Genomic DNA, 23,604 nt, shown 5'->3' with positions numbered 1-23,604 from the left:
CAGGTTAGGCTACCTGTTCAACTCACAAGACCCCCTCCTGTCCACTTACTAACTGACATATTAGTGAAGGCAGACTTTTCAAATGCCATGCACAATTTCACTCCATGTACAGATCCGTGCAAAAACTTTACGACTTCGTGATTCAAAGACTATCAAACACACGAAGTTTAATGATGCTCACATACCCCATCCCATTTCTAGAAGCTGTCGTTACTAACATTTCGATAGAATATAACCAAAAGTGCATTACATCCACCCCTCTCTGCAGCAACTTGTAGGCCTACAGCTCTTTGAATAGCATTTTCCCTCAAAAACGATTTATTTGGTATTCCTTTTGTTGTAGGCACCCTGAAGTCGCCATCGTCTAAGTGGTCACTACAAACTCTGTAGTCCTTCTGTCTTAGCATCTCGGTCGGTGGTTGATGTCTACTTGCAAAACAAGCAGCCACATATTTAGTATATCCCTTGTGCGCCGAAACAGCAGTCGGTGAAAAGTTTCTGGGATGTTTCTTTTCATCTTCTTCTCACACCCAGGCACAAAAACGAACCATCTTGATTTACGCAAAAAAAAAAAAAAGAAAAGATGAACGCTTGTCTCTTGCAAGTCTCCTGCAAGGCTCCTGCATTCTAACCGCACTCACGTAATCCGGCAACAAAGTTTCACGCGAGAATTTACGTCAACTAAGATTACATTATTTAGACTCATATATTGAATGAAACCCCATTGTTTATTGTTGTTATTTGAATAAATATTGCCATGAGCTTAGTTGGCTAAGTTGTCATGCTTTTCATTGAAATTACAACATCATGACATTTTCTCCTATGGAGTTAGTTCATTCGCATTCGGAGATCGACTATTTTTGACTGACAAAATGCCGGCGGCCAGAAACAACAACAGCTACAGTGAGTTGTTCAAAACCTTTCTTTTTAGTTAACTCTGTGTACACAAACAATGTTCTCAATGCTCGAGTTCATGTGTAGAGCCCCTGGTGATACTTAGAGCAAAGTTTCATGTTGTGTCGAGCCTTCTTAGTGTTTTAAAAATAGAGATTTTGATGCTATCATAGTAGTGCCCCTAGCACTCCCATTCAAAAGGCAATTTGACTGAAAACGAAAATACGGTCAATCTTAAAAGTGGCGTTTCCATCCTAATTATGTTTTTAAATGAAAGTTTGCTTCAGGTAGATTCACAAAAAGACCCTAGGTTGCATTTTGGCAAGAGTTACGCTTTAATAAGACCAAAGATTTGCCCGTCTATTGTTTGATATACCCAAAACAAATTATAACTCATGTGTAACCACTATCTAAATAAGAGATAGTTTACCATATCAAATTCCCGAAGGACTGGCTGAGATAATACTGTTCTCGGCAGGTACATGAGCTTTCAAATAGTTCAAACAGCCGCTATGTTTATGTACAGTATTAATCGCATATTTGAGGTCTAAACAACTACCTTGAAAAGGCTCTTAGCTAATCAGAATAGGACCTAACTAACTTATTTTAATTTAAGAATAATGCAGTTTAGAATCAATAGATGGGAGTCCACACCACATGACAATGTTTAAGGACATTTCAAGCTATTACAATATTTTGACACACTATGTCTGCTAGTTAGGCTCCTATATAAATGTAACTAAACTTACATATCTCCACATAAACAAATGTAAGTAATAGCAGGAGATCAAGGCAAGCTCTCCCTCTTCTTAACTTAAGCTTGAAAATGCTTGCTTCTTGTTGGGGTTCTGATTAGCAAGATTTTCAAGGATGAAAAAAGATTGCCCGGTTAGAACGTTTTTTTGTGTTGCACCACTCAATAATTGGTGACAGAATAGTAGATTCATGTAGATTCATGATCAGATTTTTTTAAATAGACTGTAATTTAATGATCTAATTAGATAATGTCAGTTTAAGTTTAATTTTTATCCACATTGTTTATTTTGAAAATATGTTTTTTACAGTCCATTATGAGGACTGTTACACCTCAGGAAATATTTAAAGAACTACAACACAATTTGAATAGGCAAGTTTTTTGATGGAAAAAAATGTGTCCTTTTGGTTGTTCTGCCAAATGGTGAAAATTTAAGAGGAAAGATCTTAGCTTTTAAAGACAGTATGATGACGTCACGTCAATGTCCCATAATACAGTTTATGTTATGTCTGTGAGAGTCTATGCAAGTGCCAGGCACTGAAAATCCCAGACCAAACCAGAGAGCCAGTTCCTGCACGCAGCGCAGCATTGTGTTAAAAATTCTTTGCATACAAATATGGAGCCATCAGCCTCATTGAAATATTCCTGTAAAGATATGAGAAACAAATACACAAAATTACTAAAACATATTGAATTGTGAATTGCAAAAACACAATTGACTCGTTGTTTGTTGTTGAATGAGCTAAACATTTTTTATATTGAATGTGTATTACTCAAGTAAAATACTGTATCTACATAATGCAATGGCCAGCCAATGCATGTATGTGGATAAGTCTCTAGAAAATCCGCTGCTGAGGCATAGTGGTTAATGCTCATGGCTGGCAACTAGCAAGTTGCTGGTTTCAGCATGATCCATCAATGTTTTTCCAGGGATTTACTTGCATGATATATTCAGGCATTTGTTCTGTCTGCATCTCTCTCAGATTGATGCATTCCAGCATATGCAGCACTTTGTGCAGGGGATGCAACAGCAAGCACAACACGCCATCGCAGCCGATGACCAGCAGCACAAACTGGAGCTGCACAAACTAATGGCACGGTAAGTACAACTCACAACCATATCTTAAACCTTTTTTAAACATACAAAACGTATTTAATAGCAAATATAATTTAATCAAAACTTAAAAATCATTTGTTTATATTAGTCTATTCTTGTAATTTAATTATAATTAAACTATTTTGATTTTGAGATTGTTGTATAAAATACATTCTTTAAACAAAATTGGAAGAGAAGAAATTAAACAATACATTTCAATGTTACAATGTATTTGCACGGTGCACCCGTTATTAACATTGCTTGACGGAGAGAGCGCGAGAGAGACAAAGTGTTGCATGTGATTGGTTGCTCATCACACACGCATCAATTAGATTAAAACTAAATTGTATATGTAGCCTAAAAATATGAACTGTTATATGGATTAGGTATCCCAAGATCTGACAGATGTTTAATTAGACTTTATCGATAACGTTCAAAACTGAAACAGCACAAGCTTCCTGTCTCCAAGTCAACACAAGGAGTGTTGGCAAAAGAGAGAACAGCCAGGCGAGGGTCAACCCAGATCTCTGTTCGAACAGTGACCAAATCTGAATCATCAGTGAAAGAGGACAAGCAGGCAAGCAGATCAGTGGCCAACTGTTAAGACTAGTCTTACAAGTTAGTCATCCAATTTTTTTTTTTTTTATAAGTTCAACCTTTAATTCCCTTGCTATATGCAAATTTATCAGAGTTCACGTCAACAAAAGAAAAATATCCATATTTAAAACTTTATAAACTATAATCACTGGCTTCCGGCAATGGCCGTACACGTTCACAAAGTGAGAATAGACTTCTCTTGCAGAAACCACGTAACTCTCTTGTGAACGTGCGTACGGCCGTTGGGCATTATTCAATGCCTTTACAAAGCTGGGAAGAGCCAGGATATTATAAAATAACTCCAATTGTGTTCGGTAGAAAGAAGAAAGTCATATACACCTAGAATGACTTGAGGGTGAGTAAATTATGGGATAATTTTCATTTTTGGCTGAACTATTCCTTTAATGCAGTGACAATCTCAGATCAGCTTGGGCTGAATTATCACTTTGAAAATGTATTCTTCCATTGATTTCGGAAGATGTTCTGAAAACTACTACTTCTGTATCTGAAAAGCTCCATATTTTTAATACTGATTTTAAGTGGTGTTTTGGGTGTTTAACTTGGTGACTACAACACATTCACATCACCACATCGGTAACGAGTGAGTCACTTTATTTTAAATCGGAAGTAAATCTCAAAGCACAGTGCAAGAAGTCAATTCAGGGCTGAACAAATAAATTGCTTAAAAACAGTTGATGTGCTTTAAACTCTGAGGAAGTTTCCTGGCAGTCTGGGCTCCTTGTCTACATAGCCATCAAATTCCATCCAGTTAAAGCAATGCCAGGTCAGACACCCTACCACGAAAAAAACGCCTAATGTATGAATGAAGCCTTTTAGTAGGATGCTGTCCCTGCTTTCATGGTTTATTTATGTTAGATTATTTGTGTAGTGGTAGCTGGAAATACACAAGACATTTTCCACATTTTTCTAATGTGTTTCTCCTCTGTGCAGGTGTTTTCTGAAGCTGGGGGAGTGGCAGCTCAGCCTTCAGGGTATCAATGAGAGTACCATCCCTAAAGTGTTACAATATTACAGTCACTCAACAGAGCATGATCGCAATTGGTACAAGGTACGTCAACCTTACAAACTTTAAATGTATGTGGATAAATCTCATGAAACCTTTCAAGAACATGTCCACGTTGTCACCCAAAAATCTGATTCTCATTGATCCTCATTAGATGTTTATGATATCATGATTTAAATAAAACAGTTTGGGACCACAAATACAAATTCAATAACAATGTAGGACTTAGCAATTTTAGGAAACATTTAAAATAGTGAAAATAATTATTAAGTTGTAATTGTATGGACATTGACAGTCGGTTTTTGCTTGGCCAGTGAAAATAGCAACAAACAAAAAAACAAAGCAGGATTTTACCTTAATGCATCCCTGAGCAGCACAGTAGTGTGTTTCTCTTCTGATTGAATCAGTGTTTTTGAGCAATTAGAGTGAAGAAACGTGAGAAAACATTTTCACACTCGAAGAGGTCAGTTCACCTGTTTGGGAATTTAAAAAAAAAAAATTATGCATTTTAGACACCCCAGTCTATAGGACAGTACGTTTTTCCTCTTTTGTTGGAGTGGTCGGTATTGACCAAAATATTATATCACAATATGAGTACCGGTTAGTTCTATTTGTTTCTATTGTAGTTTCTACGTTTTTACAATACCAAAATTTTTGTTTCAATTTCACTATCCTCGAGACCACATCAAAAACTGATACTTGTCTTTTATTTCAGTTAATGTTTTTTTTATTTCAAGTAACAAGTTTGTTTGTTTTTAATGGTTTTTGTTTTAGCTAACTTTTTCATTAAGCTTCGGGGACTTTTTTTTTTTTTTTTAATGTTTTTTTTCTAACATTATAAAATTCAGCCGGGGAAAAAATATGGGATAAAAAATGGGAATGAATTCAATCAGTTCACTCCGAGCAGAATCAGTATTTTTAACGTTTCTGTTTGATTAGAAGAAATACGGTTAATAACGTTATTTATTTATTTTAAATTTTGCCTCTACTTTATACCAGAGCTTAAATTGATCTTTATACAAAAGCCCTATTCGCACGGGATAAATATTACCTGGTGACCTCTAGTCATTTATAATAATTGCGGAGGTTTTCTGTGATCTTAATCCCGTACGAATCGGCCATGTCTGTAATTTGTAGAGTAAAAATTCACCCGCAAATGACCTACCATATTTCGCCGAACACCGAGGTCCTGTGATAATATTAGTCCCATGCGAATCGGCATCTCTGTGATTTGGCGGGGGCGTATATCATTTTTTCAAGGTTTTTGTTTCCTGTGCGCTTTTTTATCCATCTTTCGCAAAGAATGGAGGCTGCGTTGGAGTGTTTTGATAGTGTTTTGGGTGCTGGGTAATATCGCTATACACCATACGATACAACTATACAATTTGCAGAAAGAGAAAGCTGAAAACCATCAGAAGAGCAAAAACAAAAAGAATGATTAGATGGAGATGGATGACATGTATAGCAGCATGCAGTAAGGAACATTCTTCTGTTTATGATATATCGTACAGCTAGACCTATAATAACGACAAGACATTTCCAAGCAATAGCCTATTGACATCATATCCGGGAGATAAGTCAGTAAATTCAAGTAAAATCACAGGCTTTGCTTATCCCATGTGAATGCGACACCTGAAATTCAGATGTGGGTGGGTAATTTCTAAATCACACGAGGTCCCCAGATAATACTAATCCAGTGCGAATAGGGCTTAAGAGCTTGCGACTAAACCTTGTAGCTCCAGCGGATCCTCAAACTGTCGGCAAAACCTCATACAGTAGCTCCACCTGCCTCAATCGTGAATTAAGTCCTGCACGTATTTTAGAGACTGTCTCTGCTTGTTTGCAGTGTTTTCTTTATTCAAAACACAATGTGTGTAAAGACTAATGTTTTATGTATTTGAGGAGTGGAGAACAGTGCCTTAGTCTGATATTTGCTGTCTAGTTATAGCCAATACAGCCTGTGCGTAACACTTCGTCTTTTATAACAAGCTTTTTGCCAAATATATTAAACGACAGTAATAACGGACCGCCCACATAGCTACAATAACCTTTGTAACCTGTAAGTTGATAAAAACATTTACAGCCTCAGATCATGTGGCTGTCTAATGATGGACAAAACACAAATCTCTGACATTCGTTGGTGAAAAACCTTGTAACTCCATTTGAGCTTGATTTTGGAAAAATGCTGATAATATAACGACACGTGTCTGACCACACATAAAGCCACAATACTAACTACTAACACAACAAGGTGTTTAATCGTTAAAAAAAAAAAAAAAAAAATTTCAGTTTAACACTAACCTGCAATTTCCACGCTGGATGTAACCTGCCATGCTAACATATACTCAGATAAACTCCTGCAATCCAACTGTTAATGCCAGCACATTGCCTTTGGAAATAACATAGGATGACTTGACAGCAAAGCACGGGCATTTCACTCATGTTGGATGTGTCAACGTCACATTTGCATAGGTCTTACTATTTGAATTTATGATTGGTTGACTACTAAATTAAAATCTTAAGTAGAACAATAAAATAACGTTATTAACTGGTTAATGGCAATTTCAAATCAGGGTTTAAGTTCAGAACATTTTGTTTTCATTTTTGTTTATGTTCCTGTTAAAATTTTATTTGTTTTTGTTTTTCTTTCCTTGAACTGGTTCCAGCCCTGCTTTAAAGATTAACTGGTTCATGAACACATTAAAGCGAACAGGGCATTGCAATGCAACACACTACAATAGATGCTTCATTGAATGCTTCATTTGACTTTTCTTGAAAGTAGCTACATTTACCTATTGAGACATGCCATCAGACATGCCATAAGAGCTGTATTTGTGATATTTTAGTTGGAGGAGGTCAAGGGGGCGTTTGCAAAATATGCTTTATTTTTGTATTTCCGTTAGCTGCCACTAGTGTCATAGAAACTTCACACCTCACCTTTAATATATCAAATCATAAGAAAAAGTCTAATACTTGCACATCTTGCCTGTTTGAAAAAGAATCCTGATGCCATTTGTTGGGGCTCCAGTGGATCTTTAGTGACGTTGAACCTGGTTGATGCAGAAGATCTTTGATCATCAAGGCTGGAGTCTAGCACAAACTTAAATGTCATTTGAAGACTTTTAACTCAGCATCTTCATCTTCACATTCTAGCAGGGTGTGTTGCATATAAAGTTCGATTAGGTGTTAAGAGAAGAACTTTCAAAATTCTAATACTAATATATAACAGAGTTAGCAAAATATAATTTAAAGGAGCATACAGGAAATTAAAATTGCATCACAAAGATACCAAACATTCTATACATGTGATCTTGGTTAACTACTGTATGCTATTCTAAAACATTATTTGAAAAGAGTTTGAATTAATATAGGCAAAACAATATAAAAGGAAAATCAAATATATGAAATACTTAAAATAACCTGACTGCACAAGTGCACACCCCCCTCAACTAATACTTGATTTAATTACTTTTTAATACAGCTGCCAATCTTTTTGAATAAGAGTCTATCAACTCAGCCCACTTTGGTTTGTTAGTTTATTTCCCACTCCTTGCAAAAGAGCTTCAAATCATATTGCGGGGGGATCTCCTGTGTACATCCCTTTTCAAGTCATTTACCAAGTTTTTTTTTTGATTGGATACAGATTTATCCTGTAGTCTTTTTTGCAGTTGACCATTTTTTTTCACTATCACATGGATTGAAAAAATAGCAAGCTAACAACTGAACTGTTCAGTTGTGTATTATGTTCTGTTCTGTTTAGTTATGTGTATTTGGATCTGTGATGTTGTTTTCAATTTTGTCAAAACCTGAGATAAAAGATATTGCCACTGCAGGCTTGGCACGCTTGGGCAGTAATGAACTTTGAAGCCGTGCTTCACTACAAGCACCAGAACCAGGGCCGGGATGAAAAGAAAAAACTACGACACGCAAGTGGTGCCAGTGCCAACAGCGAAGCCAGTAACAGTGACAGTGAGGCAGACAGCACAGAGCACAGTCCTGTACCCTCCCCTGGACAGAAGAAAGTCAATGAGGTGAGGAACAAACCAAAGCCAGACATCAAACACTGAAGTATTATTTGCTTGTGTGCAAAGCTTCTCCAATATTCACCTTTACTGTATTTCCAAATAACTTGTAAACAATTTTCTAAAACAAGTTCTGGCATGACAACTCTTGGGAGATTGGTATGGTAATAGAGATTGGCATGGTAAGGGATATGGCAATGTTAATGGTTTTGGTCTTGGTGGAATAGATCTGCTACGCTGCTGCTGCTGCAGAGCAAGTACCGAGACTTGTTACTGCCAATACATTCACAGACATTGCTGTAAGCATATAAGACATGTTGCTGCACATGCAACATACATGAATTAACCCCCGTAGCAGATTTATACAGATGGAGCTGGGAAGGTGGAGGGAAAGAATGCTGAAAAGCTTATACTGCTACCAGCAACACTACCAGTATTTGTTTGAATGTTGAGCCGCAGCTCATTGGCCGCTGATGCAGCAACAACCAATCAGCTTGGCTATGTAGATAATGACGTGATCACTGCCAAATGAGTAAGACCTATCAGCCTGCGCCATCTAGAGTTGCCAGAACTAGGTTATAAACAAGTTTAAACAATAAAATGGATTGGGATCTTTCATCTTCTGATGTGTTTTTCATACCATATGAACAAATCTACAGACCGTTGCTATTAACAAGGTATCAACAGTTTAAAACCCGGAATTGCATGGAAAGTAAAATAATGTTTATCAGACATTTTGGCAAATAAACAGCAAATGCATTGAGATTCAGTCCCAAGAGCTTGAAGTCAGAAACATGAAGTTAGCACATGCAACACACTTAAAAGTGTATGCGAAAGAAATTACATGGATTTACATATGAAATTATTTTTATTTATGTTGGCTTTCATGTAGTTATGGTTGAATTATATGATTTTTATGTTTCAGGATTTGTCCAAGACTCTCCTTCTGTACACAGTACCTGCAGTGCAAGGATTCTTCAGATCTATCTCACTCTCACGTGGAAATAACTTACAGGACACTCTGAGGTAAGTCAGCACTTAGTAGTCTAGGCGACACTATAGTCCTGTATGTATATTTCTGAGTCTGTTTAGAGGCTGCAATATTGTTTTAAATTGTGCTGAAACACTACAGTTTTCACTTAGACCAGCGGTGCCCAATCTTGTTCCTGGAAATCTACCTTCCTGCACAGTTCAGCTCCAGCACTGATCAAACACACTGAACCAGCTATTTAAGAGTGTGTTCACACTTGTTGTTCAGTTCTCTTGGTTCGTTTGGTCCGGTTTATATATTTCGCCACAAAACTTACCGAACATTCAAAACAATGATGTGTGCTGGGCTATATGCACTCATTGAATGTGCATAGCCTACATATGATGGTATTTTGATCGGCTGAGAACTCGTGAAGAGCTTATAAAATATCCCTCTGTCACACACACAAACGAAGATCTGCTGCAGTCTTAAATTTATATGTCTTAGACATATCTAAATCCTTTACCAAATTAAACCTCAAATTAGCACACATATTATTTGTATTATTCTTTCTTTGTGTATTTGCTTGTTCACGTGACTATTCACAGCATTTACGTCATTGAATTTGAATGTTAGAATTTTACATAAAAGGTGACGCATACATCTAATAAGTTTAGAAAGAAATTACCTTATATAGGTAAAAATGAATAAAAATGTTTTTCTATACACAAAAACATTCACATTATTCATATTCTATGCGGTGGTCAGTTCACAGCAGTGACAGAAATTAACTTTTTTTTTTATTAAGCCCCTTATTTTTATTAAGGGGCTTAATAAAAAAAAAGTTAATTTCTGTCACTGCTGTGAACTGACGACCGCATAGAATATGAATAATGTGAATGTTTTTGTGTCAGCTGTCCACAATGTCCTCTGATGGAGTCTAAATCCTGACAGCAAAAAGAGCTCATTGAGCAGACAAAACTTTTCTAGAATATTTTATACAGAAATGGAATGTAATTTAAAATGGGTGTATAATTAACAAGGATTAAGTTATAGTTTCTTGATGAGTGGTTAAAGTAACCATTAAATCAACTTGGACAATTCGTATGCCCTCATAATCTTTAATCAAAATGACCTTCCCCCTGCAAGGACATCTCTTCTCTTATGATGTGTTCTCCTGCACAAGGGCAGAACAATAACCTCTCCCCTCCAGCAACCTGTCACTCACATGAGATCACAGCAGTGGCAGATGACAAAGATTTCAATGTTCCAGTCAATTCCCAATGAACAAAATCAAGTTCCACCTTATATTTTTTTCTCATTTCAGAAGCCATTTTACTTGGATATACATTACAATAGGGAAGAAAAGACAAACGCAACTTCCTTTTCATGCCAACTTAAATAACTACCAGCATGAATGTTCTCGGAACATGTCCTAAGAATACAGTTCATAGTATTGAGAATTGAGAAGAGTTCTAAAACTACAGGAAGCACCTTTTTTTAGTAGTTTAGTGGGCATTTTTGATGCTGTAAAAATTTTTGTTGGTTCTTCTTGACCTATAGCAGTGAAAGAATGAAGCTGCACTTGTGGGATGATATGAGATGCTTTCTCTGAAATGCAGCAATAGATACTTCTGTACCGCACCAAACAAAAAACAATTTAAAGGGGTGATGAACTGAGAAATCAAAGTTTCCTTGAGCTTTTGACATATAAGAGATCATCATACTATAATAATATCCTGTAAGTTTCAGAACTGAAAACTACCTTGTTAGTCCAATAAAAGCTTTTATAGACATCAGGCTCAGCAAACGACTCGTTTTTCAAAGTAGGGAACTATGACGTCAAAGAGGATAAAACACCGCCTCCACAAAAGAAGATCAACGCCTACTTCAACACGGCCTGTTTAGCCCCGCCCACCGATTCGCCCAAACATGCTAAATAACATAGGACGACATGATAATTGCTACCGGATCGAGCTACTTCCAGGCAATAAACATGCTGTTTACTAAATATTGTGCAGTGCCTGTTTGTGGAAGAAGGCAGTCTGCATAAGCTTCCTTCGGATTCCAGCATGGTTAAACTTTATTAAATCAGTCAATCACAATTTCCCGACACGGATCTGCCAGCAACATGTAAGTAACCATGTGTATTCTAATGCCTGATCTGCGATCAGTGATTTCGGTGTAATTATTCAAGTTCAGATATTTCTCTTAAAATCGTTCAATACTGTTTATGCATCAGTGCTAAACGATCAACTTCACATAATTTCTCGTAGTATTATGAAAATAATCTTTTTTTAAACTGTTATTAAATTATATAGCCTACAGAAAGCGATCAAAGAACGATCCCTTTCGCCCAAGCTGTCAATCAAACAGCACAGCGCGAGCCGCGAGAGCTTATCTGGACACTTACCAAACTCGTGATGAAATAATGACACTGTTACACTACACAACGAAGCTCTTACTGTGTACTCACATCGTGTTTGCATTGTGATTTGGTGTAAGCATTTGTGAGAGTGCAAAAATTGCGTTGCAATGATAAGATCTTTATTCACGCGATCAACAGACTGTCTGTAATCTGCTCAGTGCTCATCATGCTGCAACCTTTCATGTGATGGAATAGATTTAAATATAATGCTTTAAACGATACTTTTCACGATTTGTTAATCTTGATAGCTGTAATAGTAAAAACGTAGTAAAAGTTTTCGAGAGAGTTCCTGTAATACTAGCTATTTCATTGCAAGCATGTCAGCCAATCACAGCAGTGGGCGTTTGCACTGCAGTCTCACATCAGACACGCCCCTTAAAACGGAGCGTTCAAATCTGAGGCAGAAATCAGGCTTGGAAAAATGGCTTTTATTTATAAATTATGACTATTTTTTATGTAAAAATCATACTAACATTATAAGGGCACCCCAGGCAACATTATAAAATAATAAAACAATCCAGTTCATGACCCCTTTAAATATATTGAATTCAAATACATGGAGTAACTTCAGACTGTGTTTGACCATGTCTTTGTTCCTTTACATTTAGAGTCCTGACCTTATGGTTTGATTATGGCCACTGGCCTGAGGTGAATGAAGCTCTTGTTGAAGGTATTAAGACCATTCAAATAGACACCTGGTTACAGGTAAGGCCATTTCCAGCTTTCTATACATAAGCAGGGTCCTCCTGATTGCAACAAAAATGCTCATAAGTTATTTAAAATCTAATTAAAATCTATTACCATTGGCAGCAGCACTTTGTGTTCAAATTGGTTTTATCAGATTTGATTAGATGTGTAGATCTGCACACATCTAGAAAAATGTATTGGGTTTTATGCTTAAAATAAGTAAGATCAATTTGCTAATGAGGTAAGAAAGATAAACTCAATGTATGAAGTCTTATTATTTTGCACAGTTTTGCTTCCCAAACAAATGTATGTTCGTTAAATGATGTTTACATATTTTTACTGTAAAACAAAGCAAAAATGCTGATATTAAAAATGCTTAACGGCATAATTTAGCTTAAAATCGCTGCAAAAAGAACATGTATTATCTTCCTCCTTGTAATCAGGTCATCCCTCAACTGATAGCACGAATTGATACCCCACGTGCTCTGGTGGGACGTCTTATTCACCAGCTCCTCACCGACATTGGCCGCTACCACCCCCAGGTATACATAAAAATGAGTAATGATCACTATGCATTCATTAGAGTAATGCACATAGAAGCTCCATCTCCATGATAAAGGCACATTTTTTATCATCTCACATCTTCTTATTTAAAAAAAAAAAGATCTAGTGAAAATCTGTTAATTGGTCTGTTAGAAGTACTCTGTTGGGGAGCTACACACTGTTGAATAGAGGTCTGATAAGTGACTTTTTCCTGCTCCATGAAATTGGATGCTCATCTGGTGGAATGCATAACTATCAAAAACCAAATATACCATTAAGTATTTTTTACGTATTGCCACACTTGACTGCATGTGAAAGTACACGCTGGGCGATAAAACGATAACGATAATTATCGCGATATAATTTTTCTCGATAAAACTATATCAAGAGCTCGATAAATGTTCGATAATGTTTATGCGGCAAAAGCGGAACGAAACTCATTTGAACCGCGCGCCACACGGACCATTTATCCGCTCGGCTCAAAGTCCAAACGGCAGCGCAGCGCGAGTTCACTAGAGCCAAAGCCCGTCTACGGAAAGCCTGTTCACTCCAACGCCCTATTAAGTCCTATTGGTTGTAGTTCCAATCAGAGTTCCACTGGGGGCGCTCGCCATGAGTGCAAAATGAATGGGAGTCAATGGGGCTAGACGCAGGCCCGGCTGCAGAATGAAATGACTGAGGGGGCATGTGAAATTGTTAAGGGGGCTTACAATGAACAATACACACTGATAAATTGCTTAGTAAAAAAAGATAAGCCAGCGTCCTTTATTATGCATATATTAACCCTTTCACGCTTAATTTTAATATTCTAACTGACTCCCCATAGTGAGTTTTTTCAAGGCGACTATTATTTTAGAATTTAGAACGTTTCCCCTTAATGTTTCCATGGCAACGCGTCATATTTGTCACGTGACACACCGCGGATGTATCGCTTTTATTTCCTTTTCCCTTTTTTATTCAAAATATTCACAAACTTGCTTACCATGTCATCAACTATCTGATATTCCAATTCTCAAAAATGTGTATGTGAGTGTGTTTGGTCATTTAAAAACCTTTATAAATAATCTTCATCTTGATCTATAACGTGAGATGGCTGTTTCTTTGCGCCGCAGTTCAGAGAATCCTGTGAGTCATCAATTTCTCCCGAAATACATGCAAGAAAGTGGAATAGAAGAATAGAGTAAACTACTTTATAGTTACTTCCACTGTGTTTGTCTGATATGAATAACACACGTCGGCAAATTATATTTGAATAGATTGTTATTGCTGCTTCCACAGACATCAGTGTGTATTTTACAAACTCCAAATGTATTGTTTTACTAGTGCTTAATGTGTATTTAAATGTCTGAAACCTAAAATAAACATTGTGAGGTTGAAAACACTGCATAGTTGTGATATATGACAGCGCTGAGCGCGTCCGACTCTGGCTCAGCGCCAGCCAACGCACGAAAGCACAGTTTGAATCGGCAGTTATGTCGTCACTGAACATTCTAAATCCCATATGTGGGACCGTACTCTCAGGGGCACTGAAATAAAAAATCCCATAATGGGACTGTACCGCCAGGGCTGCCAACTCTCACGCATTGAGCGTGAGACTCACGCAATTGACACTTTTCACACGCTCTCACGCCACACATCCATTTTCTCACGCACAGAAAAATTGCGGAGCAAAGAGGTACTTTTAATATTAAACTAATTCTCAGCTCTTAGATTCTGTCAATTTTATTACGAAATTCAGACAAAAATACGTTTGGCGCTTGTAAAATGTGACGTGACAGATCGCTGAGCGCCTCAGTTCAAGTGCACGTGAACCGATCATCTGTTACTTTTTTATTTAAAGATGCAGTACAACTTACCGAAAGTATACATAATATCGACCAATTGGTGTTTTTCAACCACGGAAAGAGGTCAATATAACAGCAGGAGAACAATTATGTCACATAACGTTACATTTACCTCATGAAAGCCATTTAATGACCATAGCATGTTAACTGAATAGAAAAAATAGCTAGAGAGGAGATTTTGCTGAGCACTATATTACATATTTATTATATTTTTACTTATGTCATTAAATAATTGTTATTATAACAAAAACTGCATTATATTTAATTTAATTTGTTATTTTTAATAGAAATAATTAAATAAAATTTAAAATAAACATGTAGCCTATCCAAATTAGTCAATATTGAATCAAAATCGGAATCAAATCACAAGAATGGAATTGAAATCTTCAAATTTTTGTCAAGCAATAATAAAAACTGTATCCTACCAGTCATTGTACAATGTAAACATTGTAACATGTCACTAAACTTCATAAAATTCTATTTAGTTACCAAATGTTTTGACAATCACAATTACACTTATTGTGATGCAATATTTGTTTTTGATTGCATCCCCCCCCCCCCCCCCCCAAAAAAAAAAAATCTCACTCCAAGCTAAACTCAAAAGTTGGCAGCTCTGCTGTACCGCTCAAAAGGTTAAACATTTCATTTGTAACCATGAATACAAAAATGAAACTGAGGGGGCACAAATCAGATCTGAGGGGGCACAAATCAGATCTGAGGAGGCAATGCCCCCTTTTGCCCCCTCGTGGCGCCGGGCCTGGCTAGACGGCTAAATTTGTCTCCCTCACCCGATTGCCGTTGAGAAATCTCAGATTTGATTGTAGGTTTTGCAAGTTCAACATGGGTTATAGATCGAAAGTTGAATGAACGAGTACTTATTTCTTTTCGATTTCTTACAGGTTGAGTTGTTGTTGCCCATAACACGCTAGCATTCTGCTAATGACGTCAGCATTCTGACATCATTGACATTTTGAAAGACTTTTTAAAGCAAATAAGTGACTCTAAAAAATCTAACACCAAGCAGTGTGCGATTTCTTTGCATCCCCTTTCGAAAACAACATTCAAATTACTAGACAAAAAATTATATCTTAAGAAAAGTGGATTTTGAGCGGTATAGCTTCATAGACCTCCATTCATTCTGCACTCGTCATGTGAGCGCCCTCATATGGAACAAGAGTGGAACTGCAACCGGAAGTTTATTGAGTGGCACTTCTCCCCTCATTAGACTTTCTCTGCTAGAGCCGATGCGTTTACTCTGATCGCTCTCGTCACGAGATCCGGTGAGAAGCGCTTGAATTCAGCGAAGGACACAATGTCTCCGTGATTTAAACCAGTTTAAAGGCAGATGAAACAGCGCTGACAAACAGGAGAAACACTGTGCGCAACGATACAGTCAGAAGGCTTTTCCGTCTACAAATTCCCATCATTTACCACGGATTTACTGTAACGTTAGCATAGTAATATTAACTGCACCATGAAATGTGGGATATACATATTGAATTGTATTATATTATTAATGTAGACGATGTATTAAAGGACTGATGGAATATAATTACAATATTTAATTATGTATTTAGGCTACTGTTTTTAATACAAATACCATAGAAACCATAATGTTACATTTTGCCATGATAGTGAGGTTATCATGATTTAAATGCATGATACTGGATGACCAATGTGGTTAAGTTTAATAAAACTCAAACAGTCAGAATTTTACATTTTACCAAATAAAAATTAGCACATGCAGAAACTAAGAAATTAATTGTCCAATAAAGATATTTATTTTGTTAAGGAAAAATGACAAATGTTTGAATGTTCTACCTCAGATTTGTGAAATGTTCACCAGTTTGGCAAGTGTTTGTCCTGATATGTTCTGACAATAAAGAGTAGTTTAAAACCGCAATAAACGCTCTGGTTTGTACAACTTTCACTTAGGAGCAAAAATCTGCCTTTAAACTTGAAAGAAATAAAGATTTGACTTTTATCGTGATAATTATCGATATCGACTGATATAAAAAAAAATATCGTGATTTTTTTTTTTTTTTTTTGGCCATATCGCCCAGCCCTAGTATTATCTCTCATCACCTTAACATTACAGATTCACAGTCATACCCAGTGCATTCGGTTGCATTACGTGATGTAAGGGAAAGTGTATTTCATTACTGCATATAGCAAAACAATTATATTTTTACATTATTCAAGAAGAGTTTTTGTTGTTGACTGTAGTTTTTGTACAACTTGATAGTGTTCTGTCATTTAAAAACATAAGCAAAACCAAAGCTCCAGATTATGTAGGCCAACAAGTTTATTTCCTTTCTCTGAGTTATTGTAAAGGTATTTTATTCACATACAATGCCAGTCATAAGTTTGGACTAAATTAAATTTGTTTGTCATGATGTCAGCCTTTTGGTCTTAAATATGTGAATTTACATTTAATTTAAATGTATTAATTTACCAGGCACTTTTACCCACAGCTAACAATATAAGGTTTCAAACGTTGTCTAGAATAGTAGGATTTAAGAAATAGTGAAAGCATAGAAAATAATTATTTTTAAGAGTCAGCAGGATGCAGTTAAAGTATTGGTTCACTCCAGAATTAAAATTTCCTAATAATTTACTCACCCCCATGTCATCCAAGATGTTCATGTCTTTCTTTCCTCAGCCGCAAAGAAATTAAGGTTTTAGAGGAAAACATTCCAGGATTTTTCTCCATATAGTGGACTTCAATGGGGTACAACAGTTTGAAGGTCCAAATGCAGTTTCAATGCAGCTTCAAAGGCTACATGATCCCAGCCGAGGAATAAGGATCTTATCTAGCGAAACGATCGGTTAAATGTCAGATTGATTCGCTAGAAAAGACACTTATTCCTTGAGGAATGTTTTCCTCAAAAACCTTAATTTCTTTTCGACTGAGGAAAGAAAGACATGACCATCTTGGATGACATGGGGGTGAGTAAATTATCAGGAAATTTTAATTCTGGAGTGAAATAATCCTTTTAAGTGTTCATAGAAGAGATGAGTATTTAGCTGTTTCTTGAATATTGTCTGAGCTTTCGCAGGTATTTTACAGGAAGATCATTCCACCACCAAGGAACATTGAATGAAATTGTCTGGAAAGTGATTTTATGCCTTTCTGTGATGGTACTGTGAGGCGGCGCTTACTCACTGACTACAGGATTCTGGAGGGGATGTAAACTCTTTAAGTCTACATCTTCTCCAGAATCCTGTAGTCGGTAAGTGGAGGTAAGATTTTGTGGTGCTCATGACTTTTCTGTACGCATAAAGCAATCGATAGCCAGTGCAGAGAGGTAAAGAAAGGTGTGATGTGGGCTCTCTCTTGGGCTCATTGGAGAAGAGTGCTGCTGCGTCTTGGATCATTTGAAGAGATTTGCAGCATTCTCATTAAGGTCCTGATCTTCCTGATGTTGTGGAATGCAAACCTGCATGACTGTGTTGTCTTTGCATTGTGGTCTTTAAAAGTCAGTTGGTCATCAAAGATTACAAGATTTCTGGCTGACCTGGTTTGCATTATTATTAATGATCCTAGCTGGATGGTGAAACTTAATTGTACCATCACAGTAGCTGGGAAGACAAGAAGTTCTGTCTTCACAACCATGCTATTGTCTTGATTAAATGAAAATGTATGTTGTGTGTCATCAGCATACATGTAGCAATGGTGGGGGAAACCATGTCCCTGTATAATAGGTCCCAGCGATGTTGTGTGTATGGAGATAAGGAGGTTAAGTTAAAGTGGTTCTGGACTAATTGCTTGACCTGGTTTTAGTTTAATTAGACAAACATACAGTATGTTTATGTCTATGTATGTATTTCTTTACAAAACTGACATTTTAGTCAGAAGTAAAAAAAATACATAAAAAAAAAAAAGTATCAGCACACATGGGAATTCATTCAATGCTGTTTTAAAAGCTCAGAAAACTCAGATACAAAAACTCAAGACATTTGACAGAACGAGTTTGCAGATTTGGATTCTAGACAAAGAACCAACAAATATTACACCTATAGGGATCTCCCAGTCACGTGACCCCTAGCCGTGTGTCAGCCATTTTGACGGTATACATCCGTCAGCTACTCACATTGGCTATACTGTCTATGGACTGTCTAATGGCAATAGATCTATTATTAGGGGTGGGTAATATATTAGGGAGTACATTATTATACTAATAATATAATTATTAGTATAATTGTTTTATAATTAGCCTAAATATTGCAATACTTTGCGCTACAGTATTGATATAATTGCGTGCGCAAAATATCTCGATACTGAACAGAATCGAGTTTTCCCCCACCACTATTATTAGCTTCAGCTAACTCTTCACGTCATGTCATCGCACTTATTAGCATCACAAAAATATATATCAAGTATACAAGAGGAAGATAGGAATCATAGATCCATATGAAGCACCGCAAGTTCTTTTTACAGGCATTTAATGTGTAGAAAAACTTCCTGACATTGAGTTCGGTGACATTTACAGCTGACGTTACCTTATTCACTTCCCATCACGCTACACCAGAGCTTCATTAAAAGCATACAAAAGCAGGCTATCGGTTGTCATGGACATGTTACAAAAACTGAATAGACATAAAAAGTCAAGTAACCTTGTATAATTTCATCTCAACTTTATTGTATATTTTACATGCACTTTTATTATTTGTTTACATTTTTCTTCTTGTACCTTATATCACAAACAGTTGGAAGCCAAGCACCACCATCAGCGTTTTGCCTGTATATTGCCGCCAACCACTTGTTTCTCCGTTTTGTTTCTTTCGGGATACGGTATAAAGATAGGCCTATTCCTTTTGTATGATCACGTATCTGATCGCATCCAACTGCACAGCATCGCTCGGGCATGATAGAATATCGCGACGAGCTGCAGTATCAATGTAGTTTATACCAGAGGAGCCCGTCTCTGTTTATACTGTCTATGAGTATCACCGGCGGTTTAGCATTTTCTATTCCGTCAAAATGGCTGCTCCAAATGTCGTGACGTCACGCGGGATGTCCCTATTGTACCATTTGTGTTATTTTACAGTTGTGATGACTTATTATTCTAAAATGTGATAAATAGTCATGACAAAGAATGGGTAGGTGTGCCCAAACTTTTTACTTGTAGTGTGCATGAATCATATGGCCTGTGACCTTTGTTAGCAGCAGTTTGATTCATAGGCTTTCTGTTTGCACACTTAAAGGCTTTGATTTATCCACTCACTGTGGCCTCCAAGTCCACCACCACTGCCCGCCACAATGCAGCCAACAAGATCCTGAAGAACATGTGTGAGCACTGCAACACCCTGGTCCAGCAAGCCATTATGGTACGAGTGCACATTCAGTTTGACTGTCTGAATAATAAATGTTTTATTAGGGACACATTGGCCTTTGGTTATGTTCCTCTCCCTCTAGGTTGATTTTGCTCATTCAGACAACCTTTACAGAATGTGCTATGAGAATGAGCTAGAGGTTTCCATAAATAGTGATTTTTTTCTGTGAATGTAAATTTGAGAACTATTCAAACTCACTCTCAGACTTGTACTCTCACTCATCTCGTCACTTGCAGTCGTCACCTGCATTCTCCGCTGCCTGCATCGTCACTTACACTTGACACAAATAAACCGAAAATATTTTTCCAACAATTTGTTTGGATTGCCAGTGGGGCCAAGAAGCTGGAATGGTTAAATGATTAAAAGTTATTTATTAATAAAATGAGAGAGACTATAATTTATTATCTTTTATTTATTATTTTAAAAAATATATTTTTGTTTCTGCTTGTGGCTTGTCTCTTGTGTCTATTGTAGGTATATAATACATTTCATTACATCAACAAATTGCTCAAAGAACATAAGCATATCCTGCATATGAGTAAAAACAAAGCTGGAGGGGGTTCCAGAGCATTATTCCTGTTCTCTGGACATTCAGCCTTCAGTAACTTGGCCATTGCCTGTGTCTTGTTACACAGTAACAAGATTCTGTTCAGCTGCCCACAGTATTTTGGGCAGCTGAACAGAACCAAGAACATTTGAATGTTCCACACACCACTTGCTGTCTGTCTTCAAACCCACCATGAATGAATTCTGTGAAATATATAGCACAATGCTCATGATGACAAGGCATTTTTAATTGCAATAAACCAAAAACAATAACATTTGCATGAATGTTCAAAAAAAAATATTAAAGGAACTTTCACTTTACTGATAAAGTCAGAGTTTATTTATATAACACAATTTATACAGCAGCAGATGGCCAACATGCTTTACAACACATGAGCAAAACCAAAGCTCCAGATTACTGTATGTAGACCAACAAGTTTATTTCCTTGCTCTTTGTTATTGTAAAGGTATTTTATTCACATACAATGCCAGTCATAAGTTTGGACTAACTTAAATTTGTTTCTCATGATGTCAGCCTTTTGGTCTAAATGTGAATTTACATTTAATTTAAATGTATAAATTTACCAGACACTTTTACCCACAGCTAACAATGTAAAGTTTCAAACATTGTCTAGAATAGTAGGATTTAAGAAATAGTGAAAGCATAGAAAATAATTGTTTTTAAGAGTCAGCAGGATGCAGTTAAAGTATTGGTTCACTCCAGAATTAAAATTTCCTAATAATTTACTCAATTTACTGAACCTAGAACATTTGAGTGTTCCAACAAGGCATTTTTTAATTACAATAAACCAAAAACTATAATGATAACATTGCATGAATGTTCAAAAAATATATATATATTAAAGGAACTTTCACTTTACTGCTAAAGTCAAAGTCATAGTTTATTTATACACCATTTATACAGCAGCAGCTGGCCAACATGCTTTACAAAACATCATTAAAAACACCAATCAGAATACCATAAAGAAAAATGAGAACAAATAATAATAAAACAATAAAAAATATCTACAGTGAAAATAAATTAATTAAAAGTCATAATCATAAAACTTATATAATGATTAGAATGTATAAGCCCACTGGCAGAAATAAGTCAGAAACCACATAGCTGGTCTACATTAATGCAATCAAGAATTTATAGAAGTCGAATGGCCCAGTAGTCGTACTCTAAGTATTCACAATATTTTGTGATCATTTAAGGAACTTTGAAAACCAGTCAGAAGTAGTGAGCACTACTCTTCTAACAACACCCACTTCTTGTGGTGATTGAAGGGGTGCATTCTCCAATATAGGATGCTGTTTGTCTATATTACCATCATCTGCCTAAAAAATAATACAACCAAATGTATATTACGTTTAGTCTATCTTAATTTTATAAATTACATTTTAAAGAGATACAAAAATCTTTATATACAAATGCTATGCTACATGTGTAAGTGATATAATAACCTTAAGACAATATAAAATAAATACCATTCTGTCAAATTGTTTATTTTATGTATTCAAGATAGTAAAGGAGTGGCATCATACCAAAATCATAATAAATAGCCTAATGTCTAAACACAAGGAGCTGCAAATCATAAATCAGTATAACTTTTAATTATTGTATATCAGCAATAAAAAGTCTAAACACAGCGTATAATTATGTTTTGGGAAAAAGACACACAGCAATGTTTTTTTTTTTTAAACTAAATGTGACATAATCCACTATGCATTGATATAAGATGGTGTTGCAGTCAGTGGAAAATTTAGGTTGCGATTACAAGTGACGTCACTTGGCAGAGGAAGCGCAAGTCTGAGAGTGCAAGTTCAAGTCAGCAGCCAGACCCTTCTCAAACTCACAGATCCTCCAGAGAATGAGACTTACAATAGAAAAGAGAAAAAGCTTGTCTGATAACATGGTAAATAACAACAATCACTAAGGTATAGGAGAAGCATTGGTAAGCAATGTTTTTAAGGCAGAGCTTAGCCAAGGGTCAATTATGATCCAAAACATCTGCTAAAAGCGAAATTAATTTAAGTAGAAGCACCACATGCCCCCTGTTTCTGTCCATGTTCAGGTAAGTGAGGAGCTGATCAGGGTGGCTATTCTGTGGCATGAAATGTGGCACGAAGGGCTGGAGGAGGCGTCACGTCTGTACTTTGGAGAGAGGAATGTCAAGGGAATGTTTGCCGTCCTGGAGCCCCTTCATGCCATGATGGAGAGAGGGCCACAAACTTTGAAAGAAACGTCATTTAATCAGGTAAAAATGCAGTTTGAGTTTGCAGCAGTAGTAAGACCACTGTAACACATGACTTTATGTGCATATACATTAATCTTCAGTAATATGTTTCCATTTTTCACTAAATGTGTGCTTTCTTTGGCTATCATTGAAAAAAATCCACTAGATGCAAAATATTTTCTTTTACTTTCATTTAAAATATTTATTACCATTGTTTCCCAAGTTCATGGAGAACCTGGATAACTACAATATTGTGGAATTGTAAAAAATATTTTTATTGTTATTATATTTGTATTTAGTATGCTCTGTCCTAAAATATTTAATCAGAGTGCACTAAATTAAAAACACACTGTGAAAATTGGTTTGCGGTGTAATTATTTTCAGTGTAGTTGTCAACAATGTCAAATCCACTGTTAAGGTGCTGTCTAATGTATAGCCAAGCAAGGTTGAGAACCATATAGATCAGTCTAATATGTTTCTATAATGACACACTTAAGCTGCATCAACCATTTACTGTCACAGACTTGCAAACCTTGTAAACATTTATTTTGTAACATAAAGCAATCTAAGTTGCCATGCAGCATTAATTATAGTTTAAATCAATTCATAATTGTAATAAATT

At 36.3% G+C, this 23,604-nt stretch overlaps 1 protein-coding gene across 1 annotated transcript in view; it reads left to right on the top strand.

Annotated features, from left to right (window-relative positions):
* Positions 1 to 23,604, top strand: part of mtor (mechanistic target of rapamycin kinase) — a 398,131-nt gene that overhangs the window by 320,857 nt on the left and 53,670 nt on the right. Inside the window, exons 37-44 of the mRNA XM_079897701.1 lie at positions 2,632 to 2,747; positions 4,293 to 4,410; positions 8,199 to 8,396; positions 9,313 to 9,413; positions 12,394 to 12,490; positions 12,916 to 13,014; positions 20,068 to 20,190; positions 22,821 to 23,003. Coding sequence (XP_079753827.1) covers positions 2,632 to 2,747; positions 4,293 to 4,410; positions 8,199 to 8,396; positions 9,313 to 9,413; positions 12,394 to 12,490; positions 12,916 to 13,014; positions 20,068 to 20,190; positions 22,821 to 23,003 — 1,035 coding nt within the window. The remainder of the gene's footprint in view (positions 1 to 2,631; positions 2,748 to 4,292; positions 4,411 to 8,198; positions 8,397 to 9,312; positions 9,414 to 12,393; positions 12,491 to 12,915; positions 13,015 to 20,067; positions 20,191 to 22,820; positions 23,004 to 23,604) is intronic.

The sequence above is a fragment of the Squalius cephalus genome (assembly GCF_949319135.1).
Source record: "Squalius cephalus genome assembly, chromosome: 16".
In the NCBI taxonomy this organism is placed as follows: Eukaryota; Metazoa; Chordata; class Actinopteri; order Cypriniformes; family Leuciscidae; genus Squalius; species Squalius cephalus.
This window is presented reverse-complemented; position numbering and strand designations above follow the sequence as displayed.